This window comes from Ceratotherium simum, chromosome 1 (genome assembly GCF_057802395.1).
Source record: "Ceratotherium simum simum isolate JZ-2026a chromosome 1, ASM5780239v1, whole genome shotgun sequence".
Lineage (NCBI taxonomy): Eukaryota > Metazoa > Chordata > Mammalia > Perissodactyla > Rhinocerotidae > Ceratotherium > Ceratotherium simum.
In genome coordinates, this window is record NC_141900.1 from 96,126,500 (window position 1) to 96,150,773 (window position 24,274).

The 24,274-nt window shown below is 45.0% G+C and overlaps 1 protein-coding gene across 1 annotated transcript in view; it reads left to right on the plus strand.

Annotated features, from left to right (window-relative positions):
• Positions 1–23,946, plus strand: part of TMEM178B (transmembrane protein 178B) — a 347,385-nt gene extending 323,439 nt beyond the window's left edge. The window contains exon 4 of the mRNA XM_004430688.3: positions 14,329–23,946. Coding sequence (XP_004430745.1) covers positions 14,329–14,579 — 251 coding nt within the window. The 3' untranslated portion in view covers positions 14,580–23,946. The remainder of the gene's footprint in view (positions 1–14,328) is intronic.
• Positions 23,947–24,274: the final 328 nt, after the last annotated feature.

The window sequence follows — 24,274 nt, forward strand, 5'->3', positions numbered from 1 at the left end:
AATGAAGTGCAGCTTTATGTAAAGTTAAAATGTAAATTTAATATGATATTTGACCTCCTAATTATGGCCCTGGGGAGGAAGGAATGCCAATGGCTGTGTCCTTCCCACTGCCCCCGAACAAAACCTAGGAATCTCTTCTTAAATATTCCACCACACTCCTAGGCTACAATTTATTTAAAATAATAATTAGTTAGTTAAAATGCTCCCTCTGGCTCAGCTCTTAACAGTTTAGACAAGTTCCATTGAAATCACGTTTCCCAGAAGCCTCTAGGTCACAGCTTTTAGGGTCTTGGAGTTAGTGTGGCCAGGGGAAAGTTGGACGGCATTCTCTCCCTACCTCAGCATTCCCGTCGGGACCCATAAGGTAGGAAACTTCTCTCCTCTCTTTAGAGGAATACCAACTCCACTTTTCAAGACCCTACTTCCCAAGGGAGAAGAGGTGACTGACTTCTCTGATTGGTGAGGTTGGGAGAGGAGGCCAAGCTCGTGGGGCCCAGTACCACCTGGGTCCTCTGCCCTTGCCCACTCCTCCACATGGCCGGTATTCCTGGAGTCAAGGCCCAAGGCCCATGCTGGCATCAGGAGGCCAGTTTGGAGGCCTATTTTTCTTTCTTTCTCTGGCCCTCCAGTGAAGGTCAACACTTCTTGGATGAGTGTATCTGCTCTACAAACCTGAACGTTCCCTTAGGCAGGTCATCCTTAAATGTCAGTCTGGGGGGAAAGTATTGGTGTGCTTGATTGTGGCCAGGAGTCAAGCCAAGTTGCCACACTAGCCTTATCAGTAATAAAGCTGATATTTTTTGCCCTGTCTACCTCCTTTCTGTGGCTCTTTTCATTAGAGTTTAAATTCAGAAAATGAAGAGGAGTAATTATCATTCTCCAAATCTCTAAGAGAAGAGAGGAGCTACAAGGGTTCCTAGGTATAGACCCCCATTCATAAGGCAGTAGGATTTGGGGGAGGAGCTGGCAGGAGAGGGAGACCCCTTTGATAGGCTGGAGTCCATACTCTGGACTGGGTCCTCTTCTGACCACCAGCTTACTCTGTCTACTGGGTTTAGTTTCTGGCCTGTTGGGAAGCTACAAAGAGTCTTACCGAAAGAAGAGTGAATGCTCTGATTTTGATCCTTTTCCTTTCTTGACCTCTCTGTCCTACCCCTCATAGAAAACCCGTGTCCCTCCACAGGAAGTCACCCTTCCACCTGACACAGATGAGGAGTGAAGCTGTGTACAGATTGTGATAAGTTTTCCTAGTTCTCTGAACAAGTCAGCAACAAGATTTTATTAACTGAGCCATGAGTCTGAGAGGCACCCAGCACCTCCTCAGGGCCGCATTTGATAATGATAGGGCCTCTTCTCCCAATCTCATCATCTAGTTGGTAAATCTTATTTAAACACCACTGTGCAGGCCCAGCCCCGTGGCTTAGCGGTTAAGTGCACGCGCTCCGCTACTGGCGGCCCGGGTTCGGATCCCGGGTGCGCACTGACGCACCGCTTCTCCGGCCATGCTGAGGCCGCGTCCCACATACAGCAACTAGAAAGATGTGCAACTATGACATACAACTATCTACTGGGGCTTTGGGGAAAAAAAAGGAGGAGGATTGGCAATAGATGTTAGCTCAAGGCTGATCTTTCTCACCAAAAAAAATAAAAATAAAAAAATAAAATAAACACCACTGGGCATAGGACCCTATTGGGAAAGGAAAAAGAGCTTCTCTGCTTACATTGCTTATAGTCCAGCTCCAGAGACAATACACATGCACAAGAAATAGCTTTAATGAGAGACAACATAACAAGGGGTGGAAGCATGGATTTGAATCCTGGCTCCCATACTTGTTAGCTGTGTGACCTTAGGCAGTTTACTTAAGCACTCTGTGCCTTGCTTTCCTCATCCAAACCTCATAAGGTTGCTTTGAGGATTAAAGAATTAACATTTGTAAAGCATTTGAAACAATGCCTATCAAATTAGAAATATTATATATCAGTGTTGGATCCATATAAAGCTATATATATGTGTTCAGTGACCCAGCAGTGAGGTGACAGCATGCAAAAATCACTTGGGTACAGGTTTTCATCTCAAAGAAAGGCCAGACCAAGCTGACAAATGTGCCAGGCATATGGAAACATAAACCAAACCAGGTGGCAGGCTCGCCTGATCTTCTGGCTACCACCCCAAGCCCCTTCCTCTACTAATTAACATGGGATTGGCTCAGACCAGATAGGGCAGAAGCCAGAGAGATTTCTTTCAGGAGCCACTTTCTTCCAGACACTTAAACAGCTGGGTCCCAATCCTTCCACATTTAAAATCAAGGCAATTTAGAGCTGAGCCTCATATGCACGTTGATGTTGGATAATGACATCTAATGGTCTCAGCCACCAGCCCTTCTGTGCATGTCAGGAGGTGAGAAGCAGCACCTTCTCTCCAGGTGGTTCATGTTTGATAAAGTAAGCGACAATCAGTCCTAGAGCAATTCAGAGAGAATGGCACCTTCTTACCCCAATACCTAGAGTCACAGGATCACTTGACTGGAAGGATCTTAGAGATCTTGTCCTACCTTCTCTATTGTATGGTTGAAGGGAGCATGGCTCAGAGAGAAACAGTGATTTGCCCACTTCATGGGCAGGGATGGGACCAAGAACCTGGATTTTCTGATTCTTGGTGGAGTTATCTTTCCACTAAGCTACATCTCCATCGGTAGCAGCTCTCCTACCAGGAAGCTGGTCCAGGCTGACTTGGTGCACCTCTGGGTCAGGAGAGCCTTTTGACTACCAAGACAGGAATTCAAATGTAATGATAGATCTACTTGTACTGAGCTTCATGCTGGCCCTGGGGGGTGATGTGGCATTCTCTGCAAAAGCCTTGATTGCTACCTAGGAAGATGAATGACCAGAGCAGCCAGAAAGCTGTAGTGTCAGAGATGGTCAGCAGGAGGTTTTGTATTATTACTTCAAGCTCTGTCCCCAGCAAGAAACTCAGGGCAACCTTGCCCTCTGCCCTAGAGGTTCTCAAAGTTTGCTCCATGGACCATTGTCATCCACCAGAAAGAGTTGGCCTAGAGAGAGAAGGAGAAAAAAGAAGCAGGGGCAGGAAGATGGCATGTTCTAAGTGGCTTTACCCTTGGAAGCTCACCATTCACAGCTTGAGAATGTTGCTTTCTGGACAGCTGTAGATGCCACTCTCAGTTTAGTTAAGAAGCCAGTTGGATCCCACTCTCAGCTCTGAACCAAGGCCCAGATGGATAGGAAGTTGCAAAGATTCACAGTGAGAAAGATGGGATGCTGCACTCTTGATTCATTTTCTTTCTAGAACTTTCTTTCCTGCTCTATTTAGAAAGCTCATAGCTCACCACAGATCACCCACTTCAGATCTTCTCAACTTTTTATTCTGTGAAGCATGAACTATCCAAGGTCATGTGGACAAAAGTGGAGTGGGCCAGTGATTGCTTCCCCTGGAGGATATATATATATATATATTTTTTAATAGGGCCATGGAAGCAAGTAATGGATAGTTCTCAGATGTTTCTACAATCAATAGTTTGAGGCTTTATAGCAAAATCAAATATTTGCTCTGTCACTTATACTTTGGGACCTTCAGCAAATTATTTAATTTAATTTGGGATTACTATGTGAATTATATAATTTATTTGCTGTTGTTTTGTGCTAGTCTCAGCCTATCAATAATGTCTGGAAATGCCAGCGAGTACTTACTGGGACCCTGGTGAGCTTCCCATGAACATCTCCCCTTTCCAAACCAATGTTACCACTGGACCGACCCCTTTTGATTCTTATTATGATTGCAAGACGCCCTTCAGCCGTAACCATTCGGAAGCTTAGAAGAAAAAAAAGAGTTTATTACTTCCAGACTCTAGAATGTACAAGGCACACGTGGAGCCACATGATGAGGTTGTGGGTAGAGAGAGAGAGCACAGGCCTGGCATTCTGCTTTTTTTGGTGTTGAGAGTGAGCGTCTAGAGTTTCATGGGCTCACTCTTCATTGGTGAATTTAAAACATAAGAGTGGGTATTTAAAGCATGGGAAGAGAAAAAAAGAAAAACCAAACAAGCGGCCAAAAGGCCAGTTATGTAAATCAACTAGGATTTCCGAAACAAAGGAGCCTCATGGTGAGGGTGTAGGGGCGCACGTTCTGGCTCTTTATCTAGTCGTGTGGCTGGTAATGTGTTTATTCGAGATAGCCTTTGTTGAAGTGGATGCCTCTATGAAGTAGATGCCTCAGCAATCATAGCTTAAGTCAGGCACTGGCATGACAAAAAGAAAAGCCAGTCATCAGGGCTTAGACTACAGCTGTATATATATTAATACATATACCCATGTATATGTATAATTTGCATATATATGTAATCTCACAGCAACCTCAAGAGGTACAGAAGATACAGAAACTGAGACTTGGCTTGAGTCCAGTGCCTACGCCTGAATTAATCATTGTGATCACAGAATAGCTTCCTCAAGAGCAAGAATGGTGGTGGTGTTTTAACAAAAGAAGAAAGAAAGGGAAGTGTACTGTGTAGACTAAAAATAATAAACATAGCTCTCACAGTCCACTATATAGTAGGTGTTTAATAAATGAGTCTAGAATAACTCTCAATACCACCTCTATATCCCAGAGCAACCAGGGTCAGAACCTCTACAGCACTTATAAAAGGTCCCCAACTCATGTTATGTCACAACTCCCAACACTTCTCTTAGGGCTAGTTCCTTTTATCCATTCTGGTTGAGCCACGGGCCTTACAAGCCTCTTCACAAACCCACCAATGTCATAGTGTAACCCCCGCTGGGCACTGTAAACTCTCTGAGCCCAAAGGTAAGTTCCATTCCCAAGGAGAGTCTGTCTCAGAAGTGTATTCTGAGATCTTCCAGCTTCCATGGTTCTGGTTCCAACAAAGTCCACAGAATGAAGAGTCCTGGATGAGCACTTCCTCTGGTTTCTGTTGAGAGCAGTTGCTTCCTGGTGTAGCGTTTACCCTGGCCGCGGCTGGGGAGAATGGAGCAGATGATGGAGATGAAAACAGCAACCACATTTTTTCGTGTCCTCCAGAACAATTTTTCTTCACCCTCACTTAAAACTTTCCATTTCTAATATTATACCTTACATATAGAAAGCAATTTTAACTTCTCTAAGCCTTTTCACATTTATTATCGCTCTTCAAAATAATCCTGCAGAGAGGGTATTATTCTGATGCCGAACTTCTGTAAGAATAAAAATGCTTCCTGAAATCCAAAGTACCCATTGAAACACAAGGTAGGCAAGTACATGCGTGGGCACGCATGTGTGCACGCACTCACACACACAAGCACCTCAGCAACCTCAAAACAATTTAGGAGGAGGAAAGGAGCATGGGAGAACCAGGCATTGTGTTTACTTCATTGTATTCTAGGTTTCAAAGTCCATATTTTCACTTAAAATCTCCATAGCCTGGAAATCTCATTTCTTCTAGTGATGGGATTTACTGCTCAGTGCTGTGTATAATACAAAAGGAGACATCACGACCATACCAGTTCTGGAGAAAATTACAGTCTAGCTGTACACAAACTAAAACGGAGAACAAGAGCAGGTCCCTATAATTAATTGTCAGGTTGCCTGTTTCAGACAGTGAAAGTCATAGGGATTCAGAAAAAGTGTGGATTATATTTCACTGGCCATACTCGGAGAAGGCCTCTTGGGAGACTCGGGACTTGATTGGCCCATAAAGGGTAGCTGCAAGGATAGCTATAAGAACTCTATGTAGACTGGGTGGAGCATGGAAATGCCAGACTCCAGTCAAGGAGACTGGACAATGGCACTTTGACCTTAGTAAATTCCCATCGTAACAAAACACATTGAATATTCACCAATGCCCTCTGCTGTTTGCTAAGCCCTTTAGATGTTTTCACAAGTTTGTCAAGTCCCTGGCTTCGTATAGTGGCCACCAGGGCCATTGATCTTGTGATCAAATCTAAAAACACACCCAAGCAAATAAATGGATTGCTGGGTATTGAGTGGGAGTAAGCATAGATACATAGGTGAAGGAGACTAGATGGAAAAAAACACGAGACGCCCAGCAGCTGTTGTTTTATATGGCTATGTGTAGATGCCTGTTTTAGCTACAGGGTGGCCATAAAGTCTTGAAACATAGTCTTATTTTATCATGTATTGTAATGTTATATCAGTAAGCTAATTTTATGTATTCACCTGTTGTATTAGATTGCTAGGGCTGCCAAAACAAAATACCACAGACGGGGTGGCTTAAACTAGGGAAATTTATTTTCTTACAGTTCTGGAGGCTGGAAGTCCAAGACCAATGTGTTAGAAGGGTTGTGTCCTCTGAGGCCTCTCTCTCTGGCTTGCAGACTGCCGCCCTCTTGCTGCCACTTCACGTGGTCTTTCCTCTGTCTGGTAGCACTTTGTATGTCCTAAGCTCCTGTTCTTACAAAGACACCAGTCAGATTGGAGGCTTAGGGCCCACCCTAAGAGCCTCGTTATAACTTATTTGCCTCTTTAACAGCCCTGTCTCCAAATACGGTCACATTCTGAGGTGCTGGGGGTTAGGGCTTCAGTGTATGAATTTTTCAAGGCTACAATTCAGTCCATGACACCTGTGTTTCCAGATTTGGTGGCCACCCTGTAGGTATGTAAAATCCAAGGGAAAAGCCTTCAGGTTCTATGATAGGGATGTGGAAGCATTCTCTTTAGAACCAATGCCAACCTATATGAATGGGTCTGTCCTTTTCGTTGCTTGAGTTGGGGTTGTTGCATTGCTCTGGCATAATCATGTCTGGACATAGTGCAGCCTTGTAGCATGCAGACACGGCCTCGGGAATACACACACTGCTTGCCCTGGGGGTGTGGCGTCAGTCATGCAGTGTCTCTGCCTAGAGCATTTGCAGAGTTTGCAGAGTGATGTATGATTTTGTCCTAACTCAAGACCCCATTCCTTGCAGTGGGCTCTGGAGCCCGTTACCACCTCCTGCCTCATCCCAGTGAACCCCTAAGGCACCTTAGATGTAAAACCCCATGTGATCTGGCTGTTGGCTGCCGCTGATGCAATGGTGTATAATTCAACAGTAATTTATATTCCATGCAGGTCTGAGCAAAGCTATGAAGTGCTCTCGAGAGCTAAATGCTGCTGAGGCATGTAATCTAAGCAAAGGAAGGGTTTAGTATACATCAGCTTCCTAGGATGCATACACCGCTGTTGGAGGAGGAAGATCCTTTTTCTGTTTGCTACTTTGCTTCTTGACGTTTTAAAGATCGGAGAGGGGCTGAAGGGGGCGTGTCTTGGGGAGGACTTGGGCTGCTGTTTCTCAGACATCCCTGACACGCACATCCACGGGGGGTGCTTCTGCAGCCACAGCTTGGTAGCAACTTGTTGGAACGGTCAGACAGGGACCCCCTGGCCACATAGCAACAAGGCAACATGCCAGGGTTGGGGACACACAGACATCATTCCTCATTCCCAGGAGCAAAAATGTCACGCAGATGGATTTCCGGCCCTAGAAAGCTGCAGAAATTATTCTCCAGTGAAGTTTTGGGCACAACTTGGTCACAGAAGGAACAGCTATTTGGGAACATGCCTTTGCACACAATACGTAACTGCCCTGGATTCCTGTGAGAACCTTCACGAGGGCCTGGTTTCCTAGGCGATGGCTTCTTGAATTACTAAGAGCATTGCTGCTGCCTAGCCTGAGGCCTCAATTTTGATGCTGTTTCTCCACAGGGTCCATTGCTGCGGCATTACTGCCGTGGCTTCTCTGACAATCCCTAAAGGAGAGGAGACACATGTTCTGCCCTCCCCTTCCTGTGTGTGCTAGTACAGCAGCAAGTGCACAGGAGGCCCCATATCGTCCGCCTTGCACACCTGCAATCACTGCTCAGAAGTGGGCTGAGCAGGCAGTTAACACCACAACTCTGAATATCAGTTTAAAAATATCTTGGTAATTAACCTTTAGGGTGGTACTGGGATGGAACCATTATTGGGTTGCTGATTAAGTGCTCCCTGGTGGCATTTCAGGGTTGTAAAGAATTAGCTGCCCCAAAACAATGCTCTCCCGGTCTGGCATTTCTTAACATTAGCAACACATTCCAGAAATCCAAGTTTCGGTGCTTCCACTGGGTTAAGGCATCATGTTTCCTTTAAGTTATAAGCAGGGATTAATTTATAGTCATTGTAGTGTCACCAATTGGCCCCAGAGTGGAGGGCAGGACTGTGAGGAAGGGTGTAGGAAGGGTGACCAATGTGTCCCACTTAGCCCAGGACTTTCCAGTTTTAGGACTGAAAGTCCCACTTTCCAGGGACACTCCCCCCAACTCCCAGGCAAACTGGGATGGTTGATCACCCTACTAGGGAAGCAAGACTTTGAAAGAATAAGAGAAGTCAGGAACTTAAGGGAATTTGGGCTTATGGGGGAAGTCCTGGAAATCTGTGTAGCCAGGGAATACTTTGAACATACTGTGTCCCTGGGGATTGGGGACACACAATGACATGATATATGATATCACATAGCATCATATAATCTTATGAATCAATCAGTACTGGTGGGAGTTCAAGTCAGAGGAGAGGGTGAAGTTGCCAGAAGGAGTGCAGAATGTGGGGTGAGAGGAGAGTTGGGGAACCCCAAGTCTGAAAAGGTGAAAGGAGGATGAGAAGCCCCGCAGGACATGGGAGAGGGACATCCAGAGAGGTGGGGCCAAGCCTGGACTGAGGGGCAGCTTGGAAACTGAGGGAAGAGATATCCAAGCAGGAGGAAGTCATCAAACAGCCAAGAAACTAAAACTAGAATCTAATATTTGGCAACCAAAGAAACATTAATTAGAGATGGCAGCAATGCGAAGGGGGTGGATGAGGAAGCTGTATTTGATGTTGGAACCAGGAGTTGGCAGTCTGGGCATGAAAACGGTTTCCTCACTCACCCTCACTCAAGCCTCAGCTGTGCCTGGAGTGGAGGGACCGGGGTGGGTGCCGATGGAGGTGGGCAGAAATCCCTGGAACCCTCAACTCTTCCAGCCAGGTGCTGATGGGACACACAGACAGCAGTGGCCAGAGAGGGGCCGTAGGTTGCCAGGTGACAATCGTGTGTGAGTCCTGAAAGAGCTCCAGGTGGGGATGGTCATCAAAGGAAGCAGGTGCTGTGTTCGAAGAATCAAAAGGAAACATTTATGTTTGCATAGCTCATTACACCCGTTGGCCATGCCTTCCCACTCATAGGTTGAGTTTGCAAACACGGACATAGAGGGACCTGGAGGACACTGTTCCCTCTATACCACTGGGTCTTATTAGCACAAGCTCTGCAGCTACATGGGGTGGTACCATCTCATCTAACTGGACTTCCAGAGCTCTGAGTCCATGTGAGTGAGAGTCCTGGCACAGAAAGGGTAATTAGATTTCATTTCTCATTCCAACCAGCTGCAACTGACTGGTTGGGGCTAGCTGCCTAGAGGGCTGGGCTGAGTAGGAGTCCGAGGCTCCTTCTAGGACCAGCAGGAATGAGGGTTGAGATTGATTAGGTATTTCTGCCAAAGGCCTGGACTTGCAACTAATAGAACAGCAGTTGGATTTTGCTGTCCAAAGCTTAGTTCCTATAATGACCTACTGTGAGTTCCCCTTGTCAATGGACAAGGCTAGTGGTTTTCAAAAATGTTTAAATCACTGGGATCCTTTCTTCAAATGAAATTTCATGTGGAAACAGATCAAAGCAGGGCTATTCTGGCCAAAGAGAGGAGAGAAGGCTGGAAGTCTCTTCTACTCTCTCTCCCTTTCCCAGTGGTAGCTCCTGAGACACCACCATGGAACATGATTGGAAAACGACTAGAGGAGGGACTACTTTAGAAGAGGGCCAGAGAAGATCTCTCTGAGAGGATGGCATTTGAACTGAGATCTGAGAAGATCTCAAGAAGGCCATTTTAGGCAAGGGAACAGCAAGTGCAAAGGCCCTGGGTGAGTACAAGCTTAGCTAGTTTGGGACACAGAATGCTTTCATGTGGCTAGAGTATAGGGAGTATGGGGGTTAAGGTGAGAAATGAGGTCAGGTAGGTAGGAAGGTAAGGCCATACAGGCAGGATAAGGAGTTTGGGTTTGATTTTGAGTGTGATAGGAAGTTGTTGGAGGATTTTAAATTTTTAAAAATATCACTGGCTACTACTATACAGGGGCAAGAGTAGAAGACAGGACACCAATGATCTGTTACAGTGGCTCGTGTGAGATATGATGGAAGCTTGGCTGGGATGGTAGCAGTGAGCTTTTCAGAAGTTAGAGGTAGAGTGGGAATGGGCTATGGGCATGCTTTCTTATCTCAGGCATAGAGACTTAGGACAATGGGGTGCTGAGATTGAAGGAGGGATGCTGTCCAGACTAGGTGAAGACCCCTTCCATTTATTGCCTGCAGAAATCCTGCTCATTCTTCAAGACCCCACTTCCCCTGGGAAATAATCCTTTAAGACCCCACTTCCCCTGGGAAATCTTCCCTGGCCCAGCATGATGGTCTCTGTCAGAGGGTTGACTCTTACTGTTTACTACTGGGTCTTATTCCTTCTTTTCTTAAAGACTACTAGATATGGGAGGGACCTGATAGTGGTCTGCTCTAGTCCCCTGATTTTACAGATGAGGACTAGAGGTTCAGAGCTGATAGTAAACTCAGGTCTCTTAATCCCCGGTCTGGTGCTATTTACACTCCATCCTCAACTTTTCATTTATTTATATCTCATATCCCCAACTAGATTATAAACTTTCTTCCTCATCTTTTTATTTTAGATTTAATTAAAGATTCTTAAGAACAGTGATCATACCTTATTCTCCTCCTTATCCCCCTAGCATCTAGCATAATGCTTGGCACAAACATAGAAGTTCAACAAATATTTGCTGATTAGCTCTTCTGCACATCGTGGAGCCCACTGCCACAGGAATTGTCTCCTCCCTCTTTCCCCTCACAGTTAACCTGGCTCCCCACACCAGAGCTGACATTGCTCCCCACCAGCTGCACTGCTGCTGTCCCTACGTCCCTGGCCGGTCTCTCCTGATGCTTCTTACAGCCGGGTCTGGAGCGCATAGCAGGGCCTCGCTTCAAAGGGAAGGGCTTGGAGCAGAATTCTTTTCATTTAATTGCTACGCTAAGACTACAGTTAGTCTTGGAGTCTGATGGGCATTAGGCCCAAACCCCAAGCCATGGGGGGAATTATTAAGAAGATGTGACTATGCATTATTACTTTTGCCTTTCTTGGATGCTCACTTATCTATCAGTAAGTGCTTATGAGAAATAAAATGACTGATTCTGAAGACCTAGCCCCAGAGGCTATGGTCTGCTACGTGGGGAGAAGAGGCCTTCACACTTGCCCAGAGGACCACTGCATTGGGCTGCTAAGTAACAATGGCAACATGTTATTCACTCAGTCCATTTATTGAGGATCTACCGTATGCCTGCACATATCCATTTCTGATTATTAATGCACACCTTCAAATTAGAATTTAGAAGTGCAGAACTACATAAAAATATAAATCCTTGCTCATAACAAAAAACAGTAGCGTATGAGGACACTAACAGAACCTGTTCCAACTCTTCCCTCTTCGTCACATAGAATTTCCTAACAAGTTACATAGATAACCTGCTTAAAGGGCCATCTTAAGTGAGAACCGTAAAAATTTTTTCCCCATTTTGGGAATACTGACAAGAGCTAACAAACAACAGAAATTTTAAAAGATTCCAAAGTCACAGAGCAACTGACAGAAAGTTAAGGCATGAAGGTTCCTCGAATTAACTTCATTAACATAATGTAACAAGATGTATGTTATCAACAAGTTGGGCCATTTCTAATCAGTAATTAGGTCCACATGGACCTAATCTCTTTACTCTTGATTTATCAACCATGTCTTGTGCATCCTGTCCACCCTGCTTGCAGAATATGCCATTAAAATAGTGTCTGTCAAGCTTTTTCAGCTCCTAGCAACTCGGGAAGATCAAACTTCCTTAAGGTTGACCTTCTCTCCCAGGACAAATCACTGGACTTAATCAGGAATAGAGTCCACCTTTTGGTGAGAAGAAATGTCTCCATTTTTTAAAGTATCCTATGTAGATACAGCTTACATAAAGTCCTTGGGTGACCTCAGTCACATCCAGAGCTTCGATTTATAAGGTGATGACTCAGTTCATATCTCTAGCTCAAAACTTTCTATCATGCTCCAGATCCATGGTTCCAAGTGCCTTAACATCCCAAGGGCAGCTCAGATTTGCACTCAGCACACACATACACACACACACACCCACGTACACTTCCTGTCCTAAATCTAAGTTTTAGTAAATGATATCATTGCACATCCAGGTTTCCAAACCAGAAATTGAAAGCATGCTTGAGGCGCAAGCAGGCCTGCTCTGGTTTGTTGGAATTTGGATTATTTGAAACTAGTGTCAAAACAAAGCTTTCTTTAGCTCTCATACTCTCAGGCAGTCGCTCCCTCCTCGGCCAGGCCCCACAGGCGGCCGCCTTCCTCTGGGCCCCTCTGCTTTTTCCCTCACCTGGATCTATGTCTCAAGGTTGTACAAGGACCTCTGCCCCAACACAAGGGGCTCACCAGGCTGATCAACAGAAATCATCTGAGGAACTTTTGAAAACTAAAGTTTCCCACCTTTTCCCCAAGAGATTCTGATTCAGAAAGTCTGAGGTGAGACCTAATCTGCCCTGGGTCAAAGAAGACCGTCAAAGAATTCGTCTGAACTCCAGTGCCAGCAGGAGGGACCTGGGGTGCTTTGTAACACCCCAAGTTTCGGACCACTGTTCTCCCAAGTAATGATGGTGCCATATGTGTCTGTACACGGTGGCTGTTGCCACACACCCGTCATGTGCACAAGCACATAGACTTACACACACACACACGTGTATACCCCCCCACCCCCATTTTATGTGGCACATGTACCCAGGTCACCCTGACGCATCGCTTTCAGTGGCCTCTACAAGCAATCATTCACTAAAGAGTCATTCACTCCTGCCCTGCTCCCTCCTCACCGGCCCCCTCCTCCCTTCTCCCCATGACTGTAGCAGGTTCCTAACTGGTCTCCTTACCTCTGTACTGTCCTCTACACTCCTGACTTGGGGGTCTTTGAAAATACAGATCAGAGCCACTAAAGTGCCTGGAGCCCTGCAGGCACTTCCTTCTACCATCAACCCAGCCCAGCCTTCCCAGAGTGTACATACTACTTCAGGCCATTGCTCTCACATCAGCAGTGACAGAAGAAACATAAGAGGCAGCAAATATTGAGAAAAGCTCTTGAACTCATTTTAGGTACACCAAATATCTCTTGATTAAAATGGGTTTGTAATTCTATACCCTTTTATAACATTCTCTCTTATGGCAGCCTTCTCATTAGAGGTTAATATGAGTAATTTTTTTTTTTTATTAAAGAGGAGGTCTCATCATTAGATAAGTTTGCAAAATATCTGATAAGATGAGATTAGACAAGTTAACTTAAACTGCTGTGGATTATGAATCTTCATGGGTGAGAAGTCACATACCGAGCTTCCCAGAGTTTTTTGATTCTTTTTTTTTTTTAAAGATTTTATTTATTTTATTTTTTCCCCCCAAAGCCCCAGTGGGTAGTTGTATGTCGTAGCTGCACATCCTTCTAGTTGCTGTATGTGGGACTCGGCCTCAGGATGAACGGAGAAGTGGTGCCTCGATGCGCACCCGGGATCCGAACCCGGGCCACCAGCATCGCAGCGCGTGCACTTAACCACCAAGCCACAGGGCCGGCCCGAGTTTTTTGATTCTGCCTGCACTTTGTAAAGGAGTATCTCACAGGCGAGTGTTCCCTGGGGAACACTTTGGGGAATGTCCTACAGGAAAAGGGTTTCCGGAATTTGGATGACTTGGTGAATGGATTAAAGGAAAACCCAATATTCTGTAAGACACTACATATAGAAAAGAAAAAAGATGTTTTTCTCTTTAAAGAAGTAGCAAACAGGGTGTTTTCTGCATCTCCAAAGAAAATGAATTTTAAATGCTTTAGAAAAATGAACTGAATACTCTTCTCCCTCACTCCACCCTATGCAAAACTCTAATGCGATATTTATTTAGTATTTTTCCAAAGGAGAGACTTCCCGAGTTTGTGCAGGACTGGGCAATTATTGGAGAGTGAAGAAGCCTTGATCCCTAAATATTATTCTTCTTTCCATAAATATTTCCCGATATTGATCTTGTTAGCAGGTCATTCTTTCCTAGATCTTCTTATTTTTCCTACTCAAGAAAATTGAAAATATTATATAATAAATCTTACTTATCTCTTTCTGTCCCCCTCTCCTCTTCCCTTTCCTTCTCCGTTACCCCATCCTATATTTCTTCCCTTGTCCTCCAGGAACCTTCTGCATCATTTCACTGTGCACCTGTGTGGCTGGGATCAACTTTGAGCTGTCACGCTACCCACGCTACCTGTATGGACTCCCCGATGACATCAGCCATGGCTATGGATGGTCCATGTTCTGTGCTTGGGGTGGCCTGGGCCTCACACTCATCTCGGGATTCTTCTGCACCTTGGCCCCTTCTGTCCAACCTGTCCCGAGGACCAACTACCCTAAATCCAGACCCGAGAATGGGACAGTGTGCTAAAAAACAAACCCATACCCATATATATATATAAATATATATATAATATACATATATAAAAGAAAACTAAATCAAGCTGATGCCAGTGCCAAGGTAGCGTTGAGTTGGCTCAGGCACCCGCATCTCGTCGGACTTTGTGTTGCCTCATCACTGAGGTGGGGAAGTGTTCCCATCCTGTGGCTCTTCCGTCAGTTCTTGACTTTTGGCTCCATGGTTTCTTGAAGACAGAATGAACATCACCACTGGCGATAGTGTCCTGATTCCATCACTCACGAGGATGGATGGGGTGGTGGGCTGGGAGGGGACAGTGCCAGTGGTCTGAAGTGGCACAGATGTAGAGAAGGAAGTGCCATCCACTGGGCTGACAGGAGAGGACGCCACCCCAACATTGATCATATCACAGAGAAACAAAGCCCTTAGTTCATAGAATGTAACCAAATCTTTGAGGCCATTTGCAGAACCACGTCTTCACCTGCTCCTTCCTGTTCCAATTTCCTTCCTGGCCCACCAACGACACATAAGAAGTGGAAGAGAAAACAAACAGAAGGAAGTTTTCTCTTTGCTGCCAAACTTTTGGACAAAGTTTTAGAGGTGGGAAGGGGGAGAGAACAACATGCTGAGAAGCAAGATCTGCATCAATAAGAGGACACTTCAGTGGATGCTCAGAAAACCCAGTCGTACCTTCCAGCTGCCTTATACCCAGTAAACAAGAGGCCGCCCCTCTCCCACCCACACTCCCTGGGCAGATGGAGCCTTGGAGTAACGCTGTGATGTGCGTGTGCATGTGTGTGACCACTCCAGGTGGTTTCCTTTTTTTCTTTTTACCTTTCAAATGGAAATACTGCATTTTGACTGTTGTCTCTCTGTCACTTGCGGTAGTTTCATGGCCCAGGATGGAGGCCCTGAGACCTAGGAAGTATAATGAAGGGCAGGCCTAGATGGGTGCCAGTTCTGCAGCTTCAGATCCCTGGAGTGTGTGTGTGTGGTGGATGTTTGCTGAGTGTGGGGTTTTATCGTTTGTGTTGCATTTTTCTGTTATTTTTAGTACAGCTGAAATTCCCAGAGGGCAGAACTAAGAACAAAACCACTGGGCCAGAGGACCCTGTGGTTCTTCACATCATGGTTCTGGGACGCCTCAGGATTTAGTCCTCTAATTTTGGAAGTTCAAGACACAGCTGGGGACAAAAGTCATGAGAGAAGAGGGGGAACACAGTTCAGAAGGGAGAAGGAATGTCGCCTCTGTTGCTGTTGTCCAAGTACGTATACCAAACAAGACCTTTCACTCCCCATCATGGAAGCTGTCCTTTGTCACTGGACATCCACCCCTTTCCTAGGGTGACCTCTGTACAGATGAAAGAAAATGGGGCACATGCAGAGAGAACACTTCCATGTCCCATGGGCTCGAGTTTGTATGATATTGTGTAAATTAACGGAGAACTCTTGACTCTTTCCATCCTCTTCCTTTCCTCTTGATCTTCAAGGCCATGAATCCCAAAATAGCTGTCTTAGTGGCTAGCACCCAAACAGAGGTGGCATGAATCTCCCCAGTGTCTCAGGCTCATTTGAGCAAATTGGCATTGCCAGTGTTGGTGAACTACAAAGTCACCCAGAGAGTTGTGAAAGCCGTTAGGGACAGGAGTCTGCCAGAAAGAGTGGGCAGGAGCAGCTGATGGTCACCTCAGTGACCCTGCTGGGGCTGAGCAGCCCTGGGGAGGCAAGAGAGACTCCCCAAGCTGAACAGGCAAGGGTCAACCATGGAGCCGAGAATTCAGTTGCTTCATAAATAAATATGCTTTGGGAACTTTGCCAACCACTCGGTAGCCTTCCTTCCCACCCACGCATTCTGTTTCATCTCCCTGTCTTCTAACCATCTTCCTACCAGTCTCCACATTTTCTTACCTACTAACCACTTACCTTCTCCCTCTTCCATTCACTAGGCTACAGGTACTGCCTGTTTCTTCATCTGCTCTTTCTGTGTGTGTAATGCACATCGGAAAGGACGTCTGATATGCATGAGTGGGCTTGAATGTGGGTTTCTGCGTGCGTGTATCTCTCTGGTGCTTTTTGTGTGTGTTTGTGTCAATATGTCCCTGGAGGCAGGAGTGGGTATCTTACCCAAGGACTTCCTTGCCAACGACACTGGTCAGCTTCTGCAAAAGGTGTTGTGTATGGGTGTGCTGGGTGTGAGGGGTGAGGTGTGTAGCAGGAAATGCAATTAGCTTCCAATTGAGGTTCTAGGATTATTTTTAAAACAAAGGATTTATTCTATGAGAAGGGGAATAATTTTCAGGAAAACTCAGTTTTTCAATTGTACAGAGAATTTTTAAAATTTTTCTTTGAAAAGTTAGGGAAAGGGCATACTGGGGCTTGAGGAGAAGTCTCTCAGATTGAGAGGGCTTGTGTCTTCCTTCCAAGCATCTTGAATGGGCTCTGCCTAGCAGAGGCTTGCAGGTGTCCATGAGTCTCCCTCTGGGGCAGAAGGCTTGTCTGTGACCAGACCCAAATTCTAGCTGTTTACCAGTTGCATGAAAGTGGGGAAAAAAATTCCAAATGGGGCAATTTGGTGTCAATAATTTAAACTTAAGTAACCATGTTTAAGGACACTGCCTCACAGACCTATCATTATGTTATGTCCTCTTTTTTTAACCCATGCTTGCCATAAATAGATCATCCACTCTATCCAGCTACTAATCTTTGTGATGGACCTTTAACACAACTTATTGCATTCTTTTGAAACCTTCCTGAAGTGTTAGGAGGACTCCTGGGAAAGAAGTGAATCACCTGGGCTCCATCAGCATTAGCAGAGCCAGAGCTTTGAGCTGCTGTTTTTGGTTGTGGGGCCAGATAGGTACAAATGCACACTGGGGTCTGATCTTGCTTGGGGCAAAAAACAGCCCAGCCACATGGCCAGGATGGAAGGCCCAGTCAGATGTCAAGTCCTGGCCAGTGGGAGAATTGCCCCGGTAACCTTGATTCCTCCAGCATAGGGGCTTGACCCCAGATTAAGAGATGCCACCCAAGCCGTTACTGACACTTCGTGCTATGAGGTGGTTGAGGAAGAGAAGGAAGAGAGGGAGGAGAAGGAAGAGGGGACCCTGGACCTGCGAGATTCTTTAGGTCAGACTCTACTAACTCCCGAGTAGAACCCAACCTTCTGATGAGATTTACGGTCAGCAGCCTCACTAAAGCCCCCAGCCCCCACCCCAGGTCAAGTTCAAATTCCTTACAGGTGTGTTCATGCAAGATTTATGACTACGTATGTGTTTTGAGCTCCATGCAGGTCAGCCTTGAGCATGGGGCCCATTTAAATTTTTATTCCCTTCTGTACGCTACAAGATTGGGGATTCAGAAAAGTGGGGTGTCTGCCTGGAAAAAAGTCCTATTTCTTTATTTCCCCATTTTGAGAGTTTTGGTTTATTCTTCTGTTTCCTTTTCATCTCTCCATTCCTACTTTCTTCCTACATCAACTTGGGTTAATTAAAATAGTTAAGGAATTCGTCTCTAGAGAGGCTCATGTACTCCAAGTGGTCCCCTTCCTTGTTCGTTGTGACTGGTAGGTTTCACAAGGAGGTCTGTGGCTCCCTGGCATCAAAATTTTTTTAAAGTGCCTGTTCCACCTTCAGCCCTCCCATAAACTCCAGCCTTTCAACAACTCTACCCTTTCAACTTCGGGGATTGTGAAGTCACGAAGACTTGACAACTCCACCAAATCCAGACAAGGCCTTCCTCAATCTCATGTCCATATGCAGCCCCCTGGGCCCCGGTACATTTTGGTATAATCTCTTGTTGGGGATAAAGGAAGAAGATATTCTGAGACTCCAAGACTGCGCCCTACATCTTAATACACATCCACAGTCATGATAAGAGGTCTAAAATGAATGTACCATGTCCAATTGTCCTGATTTAGTGAGAGGAGGTGCTAAAGCTGGCCACCTGAGTCAGATTCAGAATAATGAAATCAAGTACATCACCCGGAGGCATTTAGAATCAACTCTGTCTTCCCCTGGCTTATTCTGAAAGCGTTAATTAATTTTCAAGTATCTGAGGGGAAGGAGTGAGAAGAAATACACTATGGTCATCTTTGGTATGGTTTGTGTGGGATGCTTGGTTGATTCTTGTAGCTACAGTGAAGCTGTTTTTCCGATCATGTTCCCTCTGCTCCAGAGACTAACCATTCCCAGTGGACACGTCCAGCCCTTTCCAGGGAAATATGATGAGTCATAGTGAGCGGTGATTTCATCACAGATAGAAATAATTGGTGCACAGCCAGGTTGGCTATGTGCTGTCTTGTAGCTGGTATATGCTAGAGTAGGGGGACAGATTTTTAAACAAGACCACTTGAGTTGATGGACACAAAAGATTCAGGTGTTCCTCAAAACAGTCAACTTGGTGGGCTGTGTTTATCCTCTTTCCATTGATGCCACCATGGTGCAAAATGTTCCTTAAGCGTTACTGTTACTTCTTAGACTACATCATTATTGGTATTGGATTTTTTTCCTGAATAGTGTGTGCTCATTATAGAAAATTAGGAAAATAAAATACAAAAAGAACTAAAAGATTGTTCATAATTCCATTGCTCTGAGACATCATAATGGTCATAGCCCCAAAACTTCCCCAGTCAGTGGTTGCCTCTTGGTTGGCAGGTGGGGCTAGGAGGGCGGTCCATGGCTGTAGAGCCACAGCAATCTGCATGGAGTTGACCCTGTGTTCATGGCAGCAGGAGCTATGGGGCTCTGAGCCTCCAAAGATAGCTAAGAGGTCTTTCTAAAAGTTCAGTGCCAGAGTTTAGGGGCAGGGATGGAACAGAGCTAAAAGATTCCTACTTTAGGGTTTCTTTTGTACTTCTTTCTTTTTCTTTCTTTCTTTTTTTTTTTTTTGAGTGCCATCTTGATCTAATTATAGGTGTAAGAGCACTGAAGCCAGAGTAACTCACTAATTAAGCTATATTTGTATAATGCAGTTACTGTACATTTTATTTCAGCTCTGCACTGAAATGATTTGTGACTCTGGGCACTGTGTCTTCTCCATACTTGAACTTCCTCATCCACGAAATGAGGATAGTGATAACACTTTTACCTCATGGTATATTAAGGGTGACAAAGAAATTGCAAAGTGATTTGCAAACATGAAGTGTCGTATAAATTATGCACTGTTCAAATTATCCTGCAGCAGCAGAGCCTCCACGAATGGAACTCTTCTATATGGTTTCTGTGCCTCGCTGCTGACAGGATGATCCAGAGTCAGAGGTCATCTTGGCCTCTGAACAGGACTGTACCTATCCAACTTAGGCACATGGAATTCTGTTCTATCCTTCAGCTCCCTCACAGAAACTGGCTCCTTAATTTACCCATCCCCAGGCTTCCTTCCTTTTGTCCAAAGCCAATTTTGCAAAGGGCACTCTTAATCCCCCTTGGTTATTCCCAGAGGTGATGGAATGAGTAAACCATATGGGACAAATAGCATAAATGAGCTAAACCAGTTAACTATTAACCAAGGCACATGGTCAATGCCTTATTGTTGTTGTTGTTGTTTTTACCATCTTTCTGATATTATTTCTAGCTGTACATGCCCAAGTGGTGGGAGCAAATCAGATTCTGAAACATTTTAATGGTCTTTTAAGTTTAAGATGAGAACAAGTTTCAAGGAACTTTGGAATCTTCTTTTTCGTAAAGCAGATGGCTTCATCTAAAGCGTATGGGTTCTTACAGGAAGTCTTTTGGGTGGTGCATGCACTATAAGATGTTCTGGGTGTGCTCCTGTTTGGGAAAAACTGAATCCTAGGTTCTAAACAGGAAAAGAATGCACTTCCAAAAGGGTCTGCACACTTGCTGCTTTGCAGGGGATCAGGTTTCAATGTCATGGTGAGACTTTCTTTAAGGGAAGTCAAGTCATTGCTACCTGTGTAGATAGAGCCTGGCCAGGAATGGGGGAACTACCCAACTGTAGGGGTGTTTGTTCACTATTGAGAAACAAAACTGGGTGGGAGCATGCGGGTTGCGCAGCAGTAGCTCAAACCTGGCCTCACTTTAACAGACACCAACCTCAGCAACTGCAACTCCTACTCTTCATTTCCAAGGACGGGGTGTTGCTCCTTGGGAAACTCTGAGTCCCTCTCTCCTCTCTTGTCTCCTGTTTCTCCCTCTGGCTAAGCCTTTCCTCTCCTCTCCGGGTCACCTGTAGACCCTTTCTGGCCTGAATGTATCGGTGTGTCTGTGTTGCTGTGAACGTGATGCTGCCTTTCACATAAAGAGCTTTCACTAACTCACGCTCATACTCCTTCCCATTTCCACCCATGGTGTGACTGTTTTGCTATTCAAGACTATCTGTAAAAATGTACAAATAAAAGCGGAAACTGAAAATAAGAGGGAGGGAATTGGAGACTAAACACATGCGTCGATGTAGCCCTCAGTTTTCTGAGGACTTACGTGGACTGCCCTAAAATCCTGACTCTGGGGGGGGATTTGAAGGGAGGGTAGCCATTGGCACAGGAGTTTTTTTCTGGTTGTTTCTCTGACAGTCACTAGTGTCTGCTTGGAACTCTCTGTTCAAAAATGTATTTTCCAAAAAGTAAAAGGAAGTCATCAAAGTCTGAAGGGTGAAGGTCATCGTGAAGGTCAACACAAAGACCTGATCCTGGGTCGCATCAGTTAGCTTTGTCACTGGCCCATCTGGTGCCTCTAGCGAGTTTGTTACCTTACCATATCTGTGTCCTCTCAGCCAAACAGGGACCTGGGGGGCTTCCAGGGCTCCTGGGGCACCAAGTCTCCTTGGCCATTCTGCTGCTACTTTAAGGGAGGCTTTGAGCCCAGGCTGGTGTGTGCTTACTGCATGGAGGTACATTTGGAGAGCTCCTCCTCCCTGCTCCTCTCGCCCCACTCTTTCACTCCTCAGAAAGTAACCTCAAGCTAACAGCCAGTTTGTGCTCCCGAGTCCAAAGCCTTTGATCTACTTTTTCATTCTCAGATGCCTTTTCCCACCCACTTTGACGATCTCATTTTACTATTGTTTCTGACAGAGCTTTGCTGTGCTGGGGTAGGAGAAAGATTATCAAAGGAGAAGATGCATGTGAATTGCTTTGTAATCTATGACTCACTATATAGACCTAGCTTGTGATAACAGAAGCAGGGAGGCTGGCCCAGGGATGCCATCAAATCAGAATGAAGTAAGCACTGGCAGGTGGTGGGGTAGAGGCAGTGGGCAGCAGATGTGGGTTGGCAGTGGAGGTAAGATAAAGAAATCTTTTGGAAGGGGAAATGGGAGAATCACAGAGCATCCTCAGCATGGCAGCAGGGAAGGAACCCCAAAAGGCAGGGCACCCTGAAGTAAGAGGAAGTAGGAAAGAGGAGCAGAGATGGGTAATCCTATAGCACAAAGAGCTGCCTCCCCCCAGGACTGAGAAGACTAGCTGCCCCGGGGTGGTTGGGTGGGGGGATTCACACAAAGCTTGGCCAGTAACCTGACCCTGCCCGCTCTGTGGCACCTTCAATCCAAACCTCCCTCCTCTTTGATGACCAACAGTGATCATCTCTGGGACCAGCTTCAAGAAGTCAGTGTAGACCAGTGCTGTCCAACAGAGAGAGAATGCAAGCCACGTATGCAATTTTAAATATCCTAGTAGTTCCATTTTTAAAAGTCCAAAGAAACAGAAGAAGTTAATTTTAACACATGTTTTAACCCAAGATATCAAAAATATTATCATTTCAACATGGCATCAATATAAAAAACGACTGAAATACTTTACGTTCTTTTTTTCTTCAAGATCCAATGTGAATTTTGTTCTTAGAAAACATCTCAATTTAGACCAGCCACATTTCCAGTGTTCAATAACCACATGTGGCTATTGGCTACCCTATAGGACAGCAAAGATTTGGGATCCCCCTCACCCACGAGTCACTCAGATCTCCCAGCTGACAGAGGCTGGAGGTTGGTGTTGGCCCAGAGTAGAAAGCACAGGAGTCACGTCCAGGCTGCCTTCCTGGCCTCTGGAAGTTCTGCTTCACCTGCTTAATCAGAGGAGAGGACCACTGCTTGTCAAATACATGTCACATCCGCCCCAGAGCGTGTCAGCACTGCCCCTGGGAATGGCACCAATGACCTGTCAAAGTTCTCGAGGCCAAAGCAGGTCGCTTTCTTTAACTACAGGAGCATCAACTTATCCCTTATCCAGATGCCCTTTATCTTACAGTGGGGAGGGGTTCAGACAGGCCTTCTCTTGGTCAAGAATAGAGAGCTCCACAACCTTTTGCCGTCTGGTCCAGTCACCTGCTAATAGCATCTCACCAATATTTGGAGCTGTTTTTTCAATCCCTTAATTTCTTTAAATTTATATCTTAAAGTCAATTCTAAAAGGGAATATGCTAGGAAGGGCAGTGGCCACAGGCAGACTGGGTCTTCTAGGAGGCGGCAGTGAGAAGCCTGTCCCTTGCACTGGGACTCGGTCCATCATTGCCTACCTCTCCTCCCTGTCCGGAGACCTTTCTTAGACTTGAAGAAACCTCTTTTGTTTGGGGAAAAGACAAGTAGTGAGATCTTAGTGCAGAGAACAGAATAAATGCAAGCAAACAACCCCTGGGCATTCTCAAAGCCTTTCAAAGAGCCAGTGTGACAAAGTTTGACTCATTTAAAATATGATATTCTGAGCCCTGTGTTACCAAGCGAAAGAAAATGAGTCTATTTGGTGAGTATGTCATTAGACAGGGACCATAGCCGACAAAACTCTCCAACACCTGGAGTATTTATGGTCCACCAGATTATTGCTCAGTCAATATAAATTTATTTACCATTAATTTGCATAGTGCTTTCTGATTGGTTAGATGAGGAGTGGTGTGTACTGCAGGATTCCAACAACACCTCTGCCCTCGGAGGTAGCAATTCCTGTGGTTATTGGTGCTAAAATAAGATTAAATATTATGTTAATTTGTTCTGATACGATGTGAATAAATGTATTGTTTAATCTTAACAAGAATGCTACATCTTATCAGATCTATCGTACTGTCTGTTTTTTCTCATAATTAATTAATTACAGGAAAGGTGATCCAAACCAGATCTTGAAACTATTGTGCTATTCTGAGAGGTGAATTTAACAGGGAAGGGGGTGGGGGGATGAAAAGGGAAATTGCCAGGTTCCTGTGACTTTGCAAGGACTGAGGAAGCTGAGAGCATTTGGGGACTTCACTGACACTGACTGCATCTTGCAATTTTCTTTTTCAAATTGGCAGAAATATTGTATTTCCATCGATTGAAGAAAAAAAGTGTCTGGTAATTAATTAAATGACTTGTTCATGGAAAAAATAAAAATAAATAATCTGTCAGTTGTGGAATGTAAACTGATTAAACAATTAAATAAAGAAGATCATGTTGTGTGTTTTAAGCGATTGTGTCTGTTTGGGGAGGAGGGGTAGACGCTGCAGTATTTGATGGAGAACAATATTTTTCCCTCAGGTTTTTTATGTTAAAAAATAGAACACTTCTTATGTAGATAGCAGACTGAAATCTCTAATACCGAAGGAAACAGGCAATAAACATTTCAAGCGTGTGTAATCCAAAGGTACATTCTTTTAGAGTTGGGTGAGAGGGAAAAATAATGAAGAGGGATTCAGAAGAGAAAAAGAAGGAAACTATTGTTCTTTTTCTCCTATTACCGGCATTAACAACTTTTTTTTAAAGGCTTTATAAGATGCTGGAATTACAGGTTACAT